This window comes from Pithys albifrons, chromosome 24 (assembly GCF_047495875.1).
Source record: "Pithys albifrons albifrons isolate INPA30051 chromosome 24, PitAlb_v1, whole genome shotgun sequence".
In the NCBI taxonomy this organism is placed as follows: Eukaryota; Metazoa; Chordata; class Aves; order Passeriformes; family Thamnophilidae; genus Pithys; species Pithys albifrons.
In genome coordinates this window covers 7,004,920-7,021,607 of record NC_092481.1, presented here as the reverse complement: position 1 = coordinate 7,021,607, position 16,688 = coordinate 7,004,920, and the positions used below count along the sequence as shown (strand labels likewise).

At 52.9% G+C, this 16,688-nt stretch overlaps 1 protein-coding gene across 11 annotated transcripts in view; it reads right to left on the bottom strand.

Annotated features, from left to right (window-relative positions):
* The window catches only part of MACF1 (microtubule actin crosslinking factor 1), a 137,689-nt gene that overhangs the window by 48,354 nt on the left and 72,647 nt on the right, over positions 1-16,688 (bottom strand). For all 11 annotated transcript variants that reach the window (XM_071576855.1, XM_071576858.1, XM_071576850.1 and 8 more), the window contains 17 exons: positions 16,256-16,399; positions 15,939-16,172; positions 15,262-15,489; positions 14,192-14,713; positions 13,716-13,892; positions 13,143-13,266; positions 12,647-12,855; positions 11,766-12,083; positions 11,106-11,272; positions 9,896-10,052; positions 9,073-9,190; positions 7,601-7,663; positions 6,611-6,852; positions 5,969-6,098; positions 4,975-5,174; positions 3,792-4,287; positions 1,747-3,218 (listed from right to left, as the gene is read on the bottom strand). In XM_071576855.1, coding sequence (XP_071432956.1) covers positions 1,747-3,218; positions 3,792-4,287; positions 4,975-5,174; positions 5,969-6,098; positions 6,611-6,852; positions 7,601-7,663; positions 9,073-9,190; positions 9,896-10,052; positions 11,106-11,272; positions 11,766-12,083; positions 12,647-12,855; positions 13,143-13,266; positions 13,716-13,892; positions 14,192-14,713; positions 15,262-15,489; positions 15,939-16,172; positions 16,256-16,399 — 5,001 coding nt within the window. The remainder of the gene's footprint in view (positions 1-1,746; positions 3,219-3,791; positions 4,288-4,974; positions 5,175-5,968; positions 6,099-6,610; positions 6,853-7,600; positions 7,664-9,072; positions 9,191-9,895; positions 10,053-11,105; positions 11,273-11,765; positions 12,084-12,646; positions 12,856-13,142; positions 13,267-13,715; positions 13,893-14,191; positions 14,714-15,261; positions 15,490-15,938; positions 16,173-16,255; positions 16,400-16,688) is intronic.

Here is a 16,688-nt window from a genome sequence, read left to right as displayed (position 1 = left end):
GACACACAGTCCCTGGTAATGCCCTTCCACTGCAGATCAGGATCTGGGATTGCATTTCCCTTAGAGAGGACTGGAAGGTGAAGCTTTGCTAAGACCTGCCCTGCAACATTCAGGATTTGTGCAGAAATCCTTGCTGTCTGGGTGCAGAAATCCTTGCTCTCCAGATGAACTGTGCATGGGAGGAATGGAGGAATGCTGGAATGGAGGAATGCTGGAATGGAGGAATGCTGCTGTGTAACCACGATTGCTCCATCCACCCCTCGTGCTTCAACCCCATTTCACACTCAGCCATTACAGGGTAAAACCCTCCCCTCACTGCTGCAACTTTCATTTTTCCACCAACAAACACCCCAACTACACTGCATGGCCTCGATGGGCAACAAATGACTCTTGGTAAGGACACCTCATGGCCCAAGAACACCCTTGGCTCATGCAGCCCAGGTCACTTGTGCCTTACAGGGTCATCCTCAAGGTCACTGAGCTACAGACTATGTGCAATCCCTACGATGGGTTAAGCTGCTCCCTCCAGCCCAGCCAACCCAGCAATCTGGGTTTCCTCATCGCTCCTATTGGGAGCTGCTCAGCCAGGAATAATCCCTTGCTCTGTAGGAAATGTTCACTGATTTTAAGGCCTAAAACCTCCTTTTTGGACACAGTTGTTCCAAGTGGCCGTGTGGTGTTTAATGATGAAGTTAAATCCTTCCCATTGATATCAGCTCAAAGCAAAGCACTGCCCAACACAAGACAGCAACACCATTAGATGAGGTTGAGTTTGTCCCATAAATAACACTCCCAGCTACTTTTTGGATAGAAAACCCCCAAACCAGACACACCTTGTCCTGGTGAAGGTTTCACAGACCTGTTAAAGAGGTGGAATGGGATCAATTAGCCACGAGATGAAAAGTAAATGGCTGTAAAAGGGCCTCCCCCTCCCAGCCCCCATTAACACCAGGAAACAGCAGCCAGATGTAAGGCAGCCCAATCATCATCAGGAGTAGAAGTTTCACAGCAAGAGAATATCTAAGCTGATTAATATAATTAATGTAGTGTAACAGCATGACCCAACATCATAATACTGTATAAAAACACATCAAACACACTCCAACTCTTCGCCTTCTCAGCGTTTCATGCAACTCTTGATGGTCTCCATCAACTCTTTGCTGGAGATGTGAACAGCTCACATAAAACTTCACCTTGGTTTTATTCCCTGTGTGCATCCCTTGTCCCAGAGTTTATCTGTGGCTTTATTTGTACCCAAGGACCCCAAAATGGATGTAAAATGTGACCCAGGTGAAATGAAAACAAGCAAGAATGGTAGGCCAGGTAGAAAGACCTTCAGAACAATCTGATCTGGAACAGACTCTCAAGCAATGCCAACTTACAGCTCAGATGGACTCAAAACCATCCCTCCCTTCCCCAAAAACCCAAACATCAACCACCTCTACCAGCCCACGAGCTGTTGGCACATCAACATTACACACCACCAGGAGAACAGGGACTTTCCTCCCAATCACAAAATCTTTCTGCACCTTTTCACCACAGACTATCAAGTCCATCAGTTGATTATAACTTATACTCTGCAGAGCAAGGATATTTTAGCACACCAAAACCACTCACATTACAGCAACAAACAACGAAGACGTGATGGCTCAAAGCCCAGAGGTCCTACACGAAAAACCACAACACCAGACAGACCTTCGAAACGCCAAACACCACTTGAAAAAACATTACAGCATGACGGCTTACCTTGAAGTCTGCCAGCTGCTGGTTGATGGTTTCCACCTCCGTTCCCACCACCCACTGCAGGGCCTCGCTCTCCTCGGCCGCGGTGGTCATGTGGGTCAGCTCCTTCAGGCGGCTGTAGAAGTCCTCGACGCGGGACAGCGTCGTCTCCACCTGCTCCTGCCGGTTCCTGCCCCTCTCTGTCAGTTTGCCGCACTGTTTGTTCAGCGTCTCCAGCTCCCGTTTCAGCCCCAGCAAATCCGGGCTGCCTTCGTCCTCCAGCATCTTCTTACAGTCACTTTCAGAAGCTTCGATGTCCGACTTCAGCCCCTGCAGTTTGCCCAGGAAGGCGCGGACGTCCTCGGCCTGGGACTGGAGGCTGTCGGAGTCTCTCCCGATAGGGCCCATGCTGTCCAGCTCATCATCCAGATCTGCCAGCTGAGAGAACATCTCCCTGACTCGACTGTTGAACTGGCTGATCCCTTCCAGCTTGTTTTCCATGAGCACACAGCAGTCGTTCACTTTCTGCTTCACAGCCTTGAAGTCCTGCTGAGCTACCTCAGCTTGGCTCAAGAGCTGGGAACAGTCAGATCCATCTGGAGCATCTTCTACTAGACCTTGAGTCAAGTTTTTCAGATAATCCACTTGTGGCTCCAGGGCCTGCAGCACCTCCTGCTGTGCCCTGAGCTTCTCCAAATTCTTGTTGCTGCAGGCTTGTGGCCCCAGGGCATCATAGATCTCCAGCTGGTGCTTTGCCCCTTCCAGCTTCTTCTCAATGTTCTTGAAGCTCTCTTGAAACTCCTTGAGCCTCTGGGACATTTCTTCAATGGAGCCAGTCTTGGCTTGCAGCTCTTCTGTGATGGAATCCATCTTCTGGTTGATGCCAGCCTTCTCATCCCTGACATCATCCTCATCCGTTTGGGAAGCATCGATCAGGATGTCGGCCGCGCTGTTCAGCATCTCCAGCAAGGACCGGCGCTTCTCCACGTCACTCAGCATGGCCTTTGACCTCAGAAGAGTTGCCTCCAGCTGCACTGGATCCAGAGTTACCTCCAGCTCTGCCATCTTTGCCTGGCAGTCCTCCACCCATGGCAGGAGATCCTCCGTGTGCCGTTGGTACTTCTGAGCTTTCTGCAAACAGTCCTTGAGCTTAGAGTGTCTATCAACAGCCTGTTTGCTGAGCTCTTCCCAGTGCGTTTTCAGGCTGACCAACTGGTTTTGCAGAGTGGTCTTCTCCTCCCCAGGCTGGACCGAAAGCAGCAAAGATTCTCCCTCGGCTACAATCATCTCGTAGGAGCCACTGTGCTGGTTGAGGCTCTTCTGGAACTCTTCTTGTTCCTGAATTTGGCTCTGCAGCCTCTCCAGTTTAGCAGAAATCGGTTGGCTCTGAGCTTGCTGGCGCAGTTTGTCATCTAACCAGGTCCTGAGGTCATCAAACATATGCTGGAACTGCTGGGAACTCGCAAGAGCAGTCTGGAGTCGGTTCATCCGGTCGGCTGGAATGGGAATAAGATTAGAAGGTGACAATTAAACTGAAATCAAATAAGCAAAGTGCAATTATTTAAAATCATCTCATATGTACCAACTGTGTTTTGATTAACAGGAAGGAGTTTTCCATTGCATCATCACCAGCCTTTTTGCTCATTGATTCATAAAGTTCTTAAGTAGTAAGAGGCAATGATAACACAGTCTATCTTGTTTCTCCTGACTGGTCTCTAAATACAACATCTTAGAAAACAGAAGATCATCTCCAGATTAGAGAATGGCCACTGGGACTCCTCCATGCCCCACTCTGAATTTAGGAACCTAGTTTATTTCCAAGCATGTGCCACACTGCTTCTTAAAGAGTCACATCAGTGTGATTAAAGACCTCTGCTCCCTCTCCAGGTTCAGGTATGTCTGGAGTTTTAACTCTCCTGAGTTTGATCCCACATAAAACTCCCATGGAGTGCCCCAAAACATGACAAATTGTGCTTCTCCTCCTATTCTTAGAAACCCAGTGATGGGAGAGCCCTTGGGCAAAGAGCAGGGGTGGAGCTCCACATCCCAATATCTCTTAAGTGTCTCACCTGCCAGATCTTCCAGCCCTTTGAGAGGAAGTGCCACCGTCTCCAGACGTTTCCTTAACTCATCTTTGAGGTACTGCTCCCCAATCAGGACAGAGAGGTCATCACAGAGGGTCTGAGCCTCTGCAATCTCCTTCTCCAGCTGCTCCAGGTCCGAGCGGATTTCACTGGTTTCCTCCAGCTGCTGTTTGACGGCATCGGGCTGTGTGCTGATGGCAGACTGGCTGCTCAGGCGCTGCCCAACTGCCTTCACCTTCTCCGAGAGGCCCTGCAGGAGCTCCTGGTACTGGGTGCTCTTTACTATGGCCTGGTCAATCTGGCTGGAGCGGGAGTTGAGGCGTTCTGTTAGCTCGGACCATTTCTGATTAACGCCCTGCAGTTCATCCCGCACCTGGTCCGTGGATGGAGAAACATCTCCAGGGCCAGTCAAGATGCTCTGAGCCGCCTGGTTGAGCTGCTCATGCTGTTGTCTGCGGGCTTCAAATTCCTTCAGCATAAACTGGAACAGAAATAACATAAAAATGTTTGCATAAAACTGACAGCTCCGAATACACACAGTCAAAACAAACCAGACCTCCAGGGGCTTTATCCAGCCCATGGAATCAGCAGGAACAAGCCCTGGGGTGGGACAGCAGTTGGGCTGGGTAGACCAGGATTTACTGTGACCTTGGAAATTAAAAAGCTGGGAGGGGTCTGTGACTTCAGGACTTTGCTCTCTCTCTTATTTGTCTTACTGCTGGGCAGTGTAACATAAACCAGTCAGATGAGAAGGAAATCTGATTATGTTAACTGGGGCTTTTTGCTTCATGAAGTGGCCTGTTAGGGACATGTTAGGATTTGGAAGCAGGAGCTATGGAAAGAGCAGGCTGGCAGGAGGAGGGGCAGCATTAGCAAGTCCTGCAGAGCATCAGCACAGGTCTTGTTTAAAGCAATTTCACTCTCCAAGAGGGGCCAAGTGATTCATTGATGAGTCAATGCAATGCGGGGAAAGGAGCTTGGGCACTGCACCCATTTTAAGTTATTCACAGTAGTTTGGGCTCAGCTGGGAGAACTTGGCAGAGGAGCCATGAGGTCTCCAGAGTGCTTGCCAGACAAATTATTCCAAATGCAATCTTCCATCTCATATCTGGATGAGACACCCTCCCCCTCCATGGACACCCAGCATGGAGATGTGAATCCATCTCACCTGGACCTGCTGCTTCTGTGCATTCAGCATGTTGGGGTCGATGGAGAGGGGTCCCAGCACGCTCATCATCAGCTCCTTCTCCATGAGCCAGGGGCGCAGCTGGGACTCAGCAGCCTGGAAGGTGGCCAGCTGGTTTGCTGACTCCTCCAGCTTCTGCTGCCGCTCGGCCGTCGCCTGGCTGGCTCTTTCCCACCTGCAATCTGAAGCACAGGCTGTGTTGGCCATGGTTGTGCTCCTGGCCAGCCCACCCCTCCATCAAGAAGGTTTTTTCCCCTCCCCATGGTTTTCCCCAAGGGAAACCTCCTCAGTTTTCCAACAGAATTAGCGTGGCTCTATTCACTCTTTAGCTAATAAGCCATTACCCAATTCATGGGCTATGTGGTGTTGAAGCTCCTAATGAAAAACCTTGCAAGCAGGATTTCTGTGCTCTAGTCACTACTGCCATGAGCTGGTCTGACCTTGGGGGAGCCACCTCACATCCCTGGCTCGATAAATGAGGACACTCTCATGTGTATCAGTCCTCACACAGCACATTCAGGTCTCCTGGATGGAGAACTCCATAAACTCGTTCCTGCTATTTCAAAGAAGAGAATCTCTGGGCTTCTTTTTAAACACACAGCCTTGTTTAGTGAACATTTAATTACCTAGGATAGTCTCACTAATGGTTAGAATTTTATATCAAGCAATGAAGTTTTTAATCACAATAATTAACCCATGTCACTAAAGGGTTTTTTCCATTTTTTTTTTAAAGAAGCAATTTAAAGAGGCACATTTTTAAAATCCACATCCATCACAGAGATTTCATTAATCATGACAGTGCTCATCTCAGGAACACCTTGTACACCAGACAGCTCTTAGATAAGTTTGCTATTTACTGAATTTTAATTAGAAGTGACTCTGCTCTGCCGTGACTTTGGGATTGTCCCACACTCCTGAACTGCCTCTAACATGATGTTTGGAGACAGAAGCCTCACTAAGTGCTTCAGGCACTTACTCAGGTCTTCCTGCATCTTCTTCCAGTTCGCTGCTTCTGGGGAATCTGGATATTTCTCCAGCAAGCCAGAAAGTGCTTCCTTTACCTTCTGGATCTTCCCAGAATTCTGTTCCAATTCAGCCAGAAATGCCTAGAAAATAATGATTTGAACTTCCTCAGGTATAGGGCAAAAGAATCAAAACATGGAGTAGGAATGAAGCAGCAGCTACAAGCTGCAGTTGGACAGTTTTTGTCCTTTGCTCTTTAATTAAATCAATTTGTTTGCAATATTGTGAGCTAACTTGGCTCCTCGAGCAGGGAAAGGCTGGGAATTGCTTTCCAAGAGAAGTTGGAGTGACCCAGCAACAAGGGCTCCAGATAAGCTCCTTTTCCCTGAGCCAAATGCCTGAAAGCAACAGGTCTAAAAGCAAAGGGGAACTTTGGGCTCCTGCTCCACAGGCCTGCCTGGATCTCTGATCTGGGAATGCCATTCTTTAACCCAGGGCTAATCCTTCTGGTCCCACTGCAATAAAGCACATCTCTGAGATCCTCTTGCAGATGCATGGCAGGGGGTTTGGAACTAGATGATCTTTAAGGTCCTTTCCAGCCCAGACCGTTTGGTGATTGTGAGAGTCTCATTTTTATCTCAGGAAGAGGAGTTACCTTGTTGTGCTCAGCCTGGGCTCTCATTGTCTCTGTCTTGGTGGGTGAGGAAGATGCATCCAGCTCTGACAGCATCTGCTCCTTCGACTCCAGCCACTTCAGCATCGAGCTGGCCTCCTCCTGGACCTCCTGCATCTTCTCCAGCATAGCTGAGAGCTGCTGCTGGCGCTCCCTCAGCGCAGTGCCCAGGGCCTGGTACTGCTGGGTCACATCCGACACGTCGCACTGGATCTCAGTCAGATCTGTTTCCAGAAAGCAGCCTGAGCTGAGGACCACTGCCCCTGTTCTCCACCTCAGCCTGGACTATCAGGTTCTAACCTAGCCCTGGGCAGCCACAGCCAGCCAAGCATGAGGAGCAAGAGGCCACGCTCCATCCGTCTGCCTGCAGAGCGATGTCACATCATCCTCACCTCTCCTGCCAGAGGGGCTTTTCCACTCGCACCACACACACACGTTGACAGTTTGCAAACAAAGCAAATGCCTCTGTGTATGTGAGCCTGATGCAAGCTGAGCCCCCCTTTCATAATGCCACTGCTCATACAAGGTTAAATAATCTGACACCGAAATATAAAGCCATTTTTATGCACCTATTATCTCGCTGAACCGGTGAGCTAACAGCAGATAACGGGCCATAATTAAAATTGCTCTTCAAACTGGAGGGTTGGATGCTGTTATAATCCCACAGAACCAATAAATTTAATTGCAGGCCTTAAAATGATCTGCCATTTATCAGCTCTTAACACCACCTGACGGGGTGTCAGGGTGCTGTCCCTCCCCGAAGCTGCCCTGCTCTGTCCTTCAGCCTGACCTCCATCCCCGCAGCTCCAGCTGAGAATTCCCAACCCACCGTCAGGCTCATTCCCATTGCACCGGGATGCTGACAGTGTCACACCGAGGTTTCTGTTCCCAAGGATGGGACTGCACAGAGCAGAAGGGGCAGGGGCACAGCTTGGCAGGCGCGTGCCGGCGCCGCGGGCACTGCGAGCTCACCTTTGCACGTGTGGTATCCGTTCACGCTGCCCACCGACCCTCCTGGCACGGGCAGTGAGGCACCTGAGAAGAGGGGATGGGCACAAGGGACAAGGGGGATAAGGCAGGTGTGTTAGCAATGCAGACAGCAAGCCATGAATGGCCCTTCCAAGTCACAGACCACACTGGCCACCAAGCACAGATGTGGCATCTCTATGTGCCCACTGCAGGGCAATTGGCATCAGTTTGGTTTGGAGTCTCTTCATCTCTCCTCCTCCTGCTCCCCTCACTTTCCTGGAGCTCCTCCTGCCTTGCTGGGCCAGAAGGAGAAGAGCTGAAGCTGCTGGACCTGGGCACCTCTCCCAACATCCCAATATCACCCAGAAACCTGGGTGGATGCAGCTCTGGCATGGACCGAAATACTGGGGACCACTGGCCACCTTTCCATGTCTCTGGAAAGTTGCTACCCTGAGTGTGATTTTGTGAATTATATCCTGTGAGACTGGTGACTGCCTTCCCTGAAGGGATTAACTCCTTCATATCCTCCTTTTCTTAGGGGATGGAGCTATTCAAACCCACCCTGCTGTGTGGGCACTCTCTTTGCCCAGAGGCTCCATGTAGGATGCACCAGTGCCCTCTCCCTGGACACCAAGTAGCACAGCTATTGCCACAACCAACAGGGGATACATATTATCAGTTAAGTCTCTCTCTTTCTAACCACATATTTTAAGGTTTTCATGGATATAAAAGGCTGCACCTTTAGTCACCCCACATGGGTGACCATGGGAGTCACTCAGAACAAGACTCTCCTCACTTCTCTTGGAGGTTTCCCAAATAACTGCTCATGAACTTAATCCCAACAAACATATCCAGACCATGAATTCCCATAAATTCCCAACAACAATGTGAGTCCAGGGACTTGTTTTCACAAGCTGCAAGACATCTTGGAGTTGGTTTCCAAACAAACCAGACGTAGCCTCATTGCTTCACAGACTTGAAGCCAAAAAGGAGACCCGTAAATCACATCTGAGTATCACAGACTTAAATGTCATCCATATAGCAAAGCCAAATGCTGGAGTTTGATTAAAACACTTCAGCCCTCAGGAGGCTGAAGCACATCACCAGGAGAAAGCAGGAGTCACCTCCACGAGCTCCCTGCAGGGCTGACAGCCCAGACCATCAGCTCTCATGCTCCATCTCATGGAGCTCTCATGCTCCATCTCAGGAGCTGTTCCTGTGCCCACAGCAAACACAGGTTAATTCAGAGCTTGTTAGGCTACAGCTAAGTTAGGCTGATGCATCAATGCAACAAACATCAGTGACTCGGCCACTGGCTGAGCCCCACGATACTCAGACTGCCACAGGCCCTCTGGTTTTGGCTAGAAGGGGGAAATAGCCCCATTTCTTGCTCAAGGCAGGCGCAGAGAAGTTGCAGTGGTGACAGCAGAGTGCTGAGGGATGAAGCATCCTCAGGACAGTGGGCTTCAACTCACCTGCCTTGGGTGGGGTGTTGGGGGCTGTAATCTCCACAATCAGGTTCTCCAGGAGGGTCCCTCTGTGGCCAATCTCCTCCACCTGGGCCCCTTTCCCCTTCCATTCTTCCAGGAGATCCTGCTCAAAAGCAAAGGTTAGGATTGGAGGCCATGCTTGCCCAGCCACAGCCCTCCCCTGAGGTGACATGGTGGCACCAGGACACAGCACCCAGGGAACCAGCACATGGCAAACAGGCAGCGCTGGGAAAGTGGGTGTGAAACATCTATTTTTGTCAGGGAAATCAAAGAGTAAAAAGCTCTTCCTTAACTAATGGGTCTGTTGAAGGAAACCTTCTCCCTCCCACCATTTCGGGGCCGTCCCTCCTCCTCCTCCCTGCACAGCCCAGCCTGGCTGAGCCCAGCCCGAGCCCGGCGGGTGCCGTGGAGTGCGAGGGATGTGGGTGACTCAGCAGAGCTGCTCTGCCTCTGAGTCAATCCCTTGGCACATCCCTGTGGGATGCCGAGGGGAGCGGGGGCTCAACTGACAGGAGGCCACCACCTTCCACGTCTGCCACAGGGAAACACTCTGAGAAAACCACTGTGCTTAGGTCTCCCACTCCCAAATCCCACACAGAGCAGGCACGGGGAGGGACGGGAAACCAGGCAGTGCCCAAGAGGAATCTCACACTGCTCCCTTCTCCACAAGCCACTGGATGGCACAGTGAGGATTCCTGAGGCCACAAACCACCTCCCAGTAGTCAGCTTCCTGGAATTTATTCCATATCCCAGCATTTCCACACCAGCTGCCAAATTTCCCAGTCAGATTCCAGCTCCCTTTGCCCACCTGGATCTGCTGCCTGTGCTGGTGCAGCTCCTGGGTGCCCAGGGAGGTCTCTGCAGGTGGCATTTTGCCTTCGCTCTCCCTCAGCCACTTCCTCACGGCGCCAACCAGATTCCGAAATTCATCCAGTTGCTCCTGGCAGGACGACGCATCCTTTTCTCTGAGAGTGAAAAGGTTTCAGAGAGTCAGAGCTCGTGCTTTGCCTTGCAATTACCCCCTCCTGAATGTAGCACAGTTTTGTCTTTAGAAGCCCTTTTTATAATTATTATTATTAGATGTTGCTTGGGAACAGTGCAGGCAGTGCCAGCCAAAATGGGGTGCGTGCAGTGCCAGCCTCTCACTGCTGCTGACCCCCCAAATCGTGGCTGGTGGCATTTTTGGGCAGCACAGTGGTAGCCAAGAGCCATGGGACCACCACTGCCAACCTGCTCTGGCTCTGCACCGAGCTCTTTGTCCTGTGAAAAGCAAAGCTTTTGGGAAGACAGGGCTCATTCATGGCGTGTCCCCCCAGGCAGCTGCATCCTGGGGGAGCCCAGGCTGTGCTGCCCCTCCTCTCTGGCCACAGCTCCATCTATTCAGCCCATCCTGGAGGAACAAGGCAGCCCCCGGATGGGAGCCACGGGCCCCTCTGGCTCATCCTTGCTGACTGCAGCTGCGAGCAGCCTGCAGAGCACTGAATTACTGGGGATTACTGTGAGTTTCATCTGCTTTTCCCCATCACCCTTCCTGTACAGCCCAAGGATTCTGGAAATACAGCCAGAGAGGTGTGACCCCCAGAGATGCTGTTGCTCTGACCCTGCTCAAGCTGCTATGGCCAATCTGAGCTCAGTCTCTGTTTTATCCCAAGTTTGGGGGATAAAACTGCTCTGTCCCTTCCTGGAGAGCACACCTGGGGCAGGCTCCTGCTCCTCTGCCATCACCCTGCTCCCTTCCAGCAGGCTGCTCTGGGGTGGAGCTGTGGCAGCCCACACGCCGGGAAACGCAGAACGCCGGCTCCTGCAGCACCAGGAATTCTTCACAACGCCCCCAGCCAGGGCTTTTTTTAAGGTGTCAGCTGGATGGAGCTGCCTCAGGCTCCCAGTGTGGGAGGGCAGCAGGAAGAGCTCACTCGTGCCCCCCCCTTGGAAAGGAGATCTCCACAGGGTCTTGCTCAGGGTGTGAAGCCACCCCCAAACTCACCTCCCCAGGGAGTGGCCAGGTCCCTGAGACTCACCTCTCTTTTGCCACCTTCTGTAGCTGCAGGAAGTCTTTCTTCAGGCTCTGCAGCTTCTCTTGCTGTTGGAAGGCGCTGGGGGCGAAGCCACAGGAGCTCAGCTCTGCAGCCAGGTGCTCCAGAGTGGCCAGGTCCTCCTGGTGCTGCCTCATCTCGGAATTCAGCTCCTGCCAAGACCAAAGGACGGGGCTGATTATGTTTTGGACATAATGAACTGGAGAGTCCCATGCTCTGGTGAGTCCCATGGGATGAACTGGACAGTCCCATGCTCTGGTGAGCTGGAGAGACCCTCTGTGGGCCATGGAAGGCTGCAGTCCAAAACATTCCATGATTCTCTGGCTCTAAGATCTCCAAGATATCTGTCCCATGCCACACTGAGCTCACTGCCAGCACACAGGACTTTGCTGTATGAATCTTTAATTGGTAAAACCCTGTTATATTTGGACTGGTCCCTAAAAGCCTGGCTGGAGATCCCACCTAAAGACCAGTCTGACTCTTGGGAAATGCCATTTCCTTCTCTCACTGCTGGAAACAGCTTCATCCACCCTGGCCACGCTCCCTTCTGCAGGCAAAGAGCCCACACAGGCCCTGCAGACTCTGCCAGCCTGGTCCTGTCTCAGAAACCCAGCACAGGTAGAGCCTTCTCCTGCTGTGCCTCACCTGGATGTGCTGGGAGAAGTGGGCGATGTCGCGGTCCGGCTGATTCCCAGACGCCAACATGCGCGTCCGGCTCTCCGTGAACTGCTGCAGCTTCTCTGAGAGCTGCTCGTACTGCTCAGCTTTGGGGAGGAGGCCCTTCAGTGCATCCTCCCGCTCCTGCTGCTGCTGGCACAGCCTCCCAAACTGCTCTGTGACCTGGGCCAGCTTGTCCTGCAGGGCAGAGGCCGTGGGGCTGTCTGCTGCCTCCATGAACCGCGTCACCATCTCCCGTGTGGCCTCCAGGCAGCTCTTCTGCCGGGCGATGTCCTGCTTCAGCTTCTGTGGTGGGCACACATGGAGAGGGAGGACACTTAAGGAAGGTTCTCAAGCAAAACTGGTGTGAATTGGCTGGGCTGCCCTTGGAAGAGCAGCACGTGCTTTGAGACAACCAGGGGAGGGAAGGAATAGTTTTCTATCCCACTTTTCCTCTCCTTTCTAATCTCCCCAGCCTGCTCTGCATTTCCTTGGAGCCTGAAATCCAACCCTTACTTGTTAGCAAAGAAAAAAGGAGACTTCCCACAAATGTGTGACCTAGCACAGGTTGCCCAGAGAAGCTGTGAATGTCCCATCCCTGGGAGTGTTCACGGCCAGGCTGGATGGGAGCAACATGGTCTAGTGGAAGGTGTCCCTGTCCATGGCAGGCGGTTGGAAAGTGATGGTCTTTAAGGTCCCTTCCAACCCAAAGCTTTCTGTGATTCTGTGATACCAAGCAAAGGCTCTGCTCATATCCCTTTTTGGTTTTTTTTTATGCTTTCAGAACACTGTAGGTAAATCCCAGCAACCTGCATGGTCCAGGTTCTGCACAGGTGTGTTTGAGGTGAGGGAGTTGGGCCCAGCCTTACCACGCTCGTGGCAAGTGAGTCCTGGATGGAGGTGGAGGAGAGCTCAGCTGGCTGGTCTCTCTCCAGGTTCTTCTCAATCTCAGCCACTGACTGGAGGAGGCTCTCCAGGCTCTCCTGGACGCTCTGGGACTGGGCAATGGATTTCTGCAGCAGGTCAGAGCGCTCAGACATCTGCTGGGAGAGGCTCTGGAAGCGGCTCACGATGGCATCTGTAAAGTTCAGCACAAAGGAGCATCAGTGGCAAAGAGCTCCAAGTGCTCAGAGAGCAGGGAGGGTCATCTCTGGCTCCTCCAAAACTTCCACTGACAACAAATCCCTGTACCCAAACCCAGGAGTGAGACAGGAGACCTTCCCATGTGCAACCCAAGCCCTGATGTTACAACCCTCTGTGTTTACCTCACCCCAAAGTGGGAGGTTTCATCTTTGCTCCCTCCCCAGTTGGTTTTCACTCTCCCCAACCTGCCCTGATAAGACTGGCAGCTGTTTTGCTCCCTACCTGTGGTCTCCTGAATGTGTCCACGGTCTGGGGCTGGCTCCCCTTGTACCTCCAGCAGGGACCGAGCTGCTTTTTGGAGCTTCTCCACTGGCACCTGGTGCTCAGCCAGATCTCCCTGCAGCTGCTGCATTGACAAGAATGAAGCCAAAATCAGTGATGGGTCACAGGCACAGGGGAGCTCAGGGCTCCATTTAAACCCTCTGAGGGATCCTCTTCACTTAATCCCTAAATCATTAAGAAAAATAATGCAGCTTGCAAAGTCCAACCCCATGCTGCAGGCAGAGCTGGATCAGAGGGTTTGGGCTGTCCCAGCACCCAGTGACTCTCATGGGGGAGAAATGTCCCCCTCTATGTCCCACTGGGGTGTCTGTGACTGCAGTTCCTGGTCCTTGCTCTGAGCACCTGCTCTGACCCCACCTGATCTGCAGCACCAGGATCTGCTGCATCTGCAGGTGCATCTTTGCACTCAACCAGCAAAAAAAAAGCCAATAGGCTGAGTCTCTTTCCTGCTGCTCACTACTAAGAGCAGCCAAATTCCCATCCAGGCTCCAGTGCTACCCAAGGTCCCTGTACCTTGGTGCTGGCAAGCTGCTTCTGCAGAATGGCTGGATCCGAAGAAACTGTCTCTGAGAGCAGCTTCCCAACTGCAGCTTCACTTTCCTGCAGCCACGTCCTGAGAGACTCTGCCACCTCCTGGAACTGCTGGTAGTGATCCAGCAAGGTGTTCAGGTGGGAGCCGAGTTTGGAGCACTGCAAAGGAGCAATGAGATGTTACAGGAGGACATGGGCAACCCATGGAAAAGGCACAGAAATCATCAAGACAGAAAAAACAGTTAAAAATTAATCTTGCCACATGTTCATTACAGGAGGCAGAATGTAGACCAACACCAAGACAAAGGGTGCTGCCTTGCCCAAGCCTTGAAGACAATCCTTGTCCTACAATCTACATATGTCCTGGAAGTCCAAGAGAAATGTCCCTCTGCCATCCCTGCACAGGAGGGAAACAGCACCCAGGGTTCACTCCCAGCCCTGCAAAGCCCCTCCCATACCTTGGAGTGCAGAGTGGTGTATCTCTGTGTCGCATCCTCCAGCTTGCTCTTGACCACACCCCTGGACATCAGCAGTTGGGGCTCAGCGTCCCCAGCAGCTCCCTCCACATCCAGAACCTTCTGTCCCGACATGGTAATGAACCGCAGGTCGCCTTTGTGGGAGATGACGTCCTCGGAGAAGCTGCCCTGCCGCAGGAGCAGCTGCCGGAGGGCGCTGGGGTCGCTGCCCCCCTTGTACATCCCCTGCAGGTCCTGCTCTGCCTGCGTCAGCCACGCCTCGAACTCGCCGTGATCCCGCAGGAACTTGTGCAGCTCGTCCCGCAGCACCTGCACCTGCTTCAGCTGCGCCTCCGACCGCGCCAGCGACGCCGAGTACTGGTCCTTGAGCTCTGCCAGCTGCCCCTGCAGCCTGGCCCGCTCCTCCCCAGCCAGGCTGTGGCCGTGCTTGTCCAGGAAAGCCTGTGCTGACTGCGTGGCCAGGATGACATCTTGCTGCTGGGACAGCAGCTCCTGGTGCTGGGCCTGAAAGAGTCAGTGGGCAAAGGTGATGCTTGTGACTGAGGGTCTCTGCCCACCATGCTTGTGACTGAGCCTCCACACCCTCCCAACAGCTGTGGCTGCCCCATCCCTGGAAGTGTTCAAGGCCAGGTTGGATGGGGCCCTGAGCAATCTGGGCTAGTGGAAGGTGTCCCTGCCCATGGCAGGAGGTTGGAACTAGCTGAGCTTTAAGGTCCCTTCCAACCCGGACCAGTCTGGGATTCTACAACACAGCATCAGCAAGGTGGGGAACACCCCAGGCTGGGGTACAGAGGCTCTGCCTTCTTTGACCAGGATATGCATCTTCCCTCATTACCCTGATTACACCCTGCCATGGCACACACCCACCACATAGACTGCATCTCCACCAAGAAGTCAGGCAGGGACTTCCCAAGCCTCCCATATGGAAAATCACGTGTTGCAGAGGCCAGATGGATCCAACACCCCATCCTATTCCCAGCGGCAGCAGCAGTGGAGGAAGGGCCAGCACGTGGGGCAGAAAGCTTTGAGAGGGACGAGGTGTCAGTCCTGACCTTCAGCCTCTCGTACTGCTCGTCCAGGCTCCCGGCAGCACTGTCTGCTCCCACCACGTGGCCATCAGGCACATCCTGAGTGTCTGTCCCTGCTCGTGTCCCTGTCTCTTGCTTGGTAGGGTGAGGTCTGTACTTTGGGAGCCCTCCCTTCTGCTCCAGCGATGCCACCCAGTTCAAAAGGGAATCGATCTTATTGCTGTTCTCCTCCAGCTCTTTGGCAGCTTTCACCTGAAAGCACAAACGCTTCGGATAAGAATGACCCGTTCTTTGCATGCTCAGCAAACTGCTCCATGGGGAGTGAGACACAAATCAACAGGAGCAAAAACACAAGGAGTTTTCCAGCCTCAGCAAATGCCTGAGACACTCAGTGATCTCCAAAACCTTTTGTGGCTCTCTAGAAGGTGCAAAGCTGTGAATAAACTCAGGCTCTGCTCCAATGCATTTCTCACCCTGATACAATCCAGGGTCCCTCCTTTGAAGGGGGACAGGTGGCACCACCAGTGCAGGGAGGTGACTGACATTCTCAGCCCCACTGAATGTCACCCTAAAGGCAGAGCAAGGGGTCTTTTTCTCCCCCGTTTTCCTCCACAACCAGCTCATCCATGACTGCAACTCTCAAGGCACTTCATGACAGAAGTGTCTGGGGGACTCCTTGCCCACAGCTCTTTGCACGTTACCTTCTCAGTCTCCTGCTGCACTGCAGCACTCACAGCACTCTCCAGCTCCTTCTGGGCCACCTCTGTCCTCTCCTGCAGGGACCGGTACTGCTCCTTGGCACGCTGCAGGTTCTCCTGCAGTGCTGCCAGCTCCCCAGGCTCCATCTTGGCCTTGTTCTCCTCCAAAAACTCCTCTGTGCTTTTCAGGACGCTGGCAAAGGAGGCGGCTCGGGTGTGGATGCTCCTCTGCAGCTCCTGCGCAGACGATGCCGTGAGGCCCCGAGCGCTCCCGAGGCAGCGCAGCCTCTGCCCCTTCTGCCCCCGATTTAAGCACTGACCTTCACATTGCTTTGCCTCTGCTGCAAGGCTGACAGGTCCCCTTCTGCTCTCGGCTGCTCTGCCAGCGTGTCCTCTGCCCGGCCCAGCCAGCGGCTCAGCTCGGCCAGGCTCTGTGCCCGGGCTGCCTGTTGCTGCTGCAGCGTCTGTGGGCAGAGCAAAGGGGACAGTCAGAACCGGGGCTGCACCTCCACTCACTCTGCTGAAAGGCAAGGTGAGGTTACAGCTGGAGTAGCTCCTGAAGATGAGGATGCAGCACAGAAAACAGCTCTTGTGGCTCTCCAGGTGCTCCCTCTCCAGCTGCAGGTGCCCAGTCCCTGCTGAGCTGGTGGCACATTTGCCAACACTCAAGGAGGTTTCTCTCCAATGTGGAGCTGCACTCCTCTCCCAGGAAAACTTAATCACGAGTTTCTGTGCCTTTTTCATTCCACAATA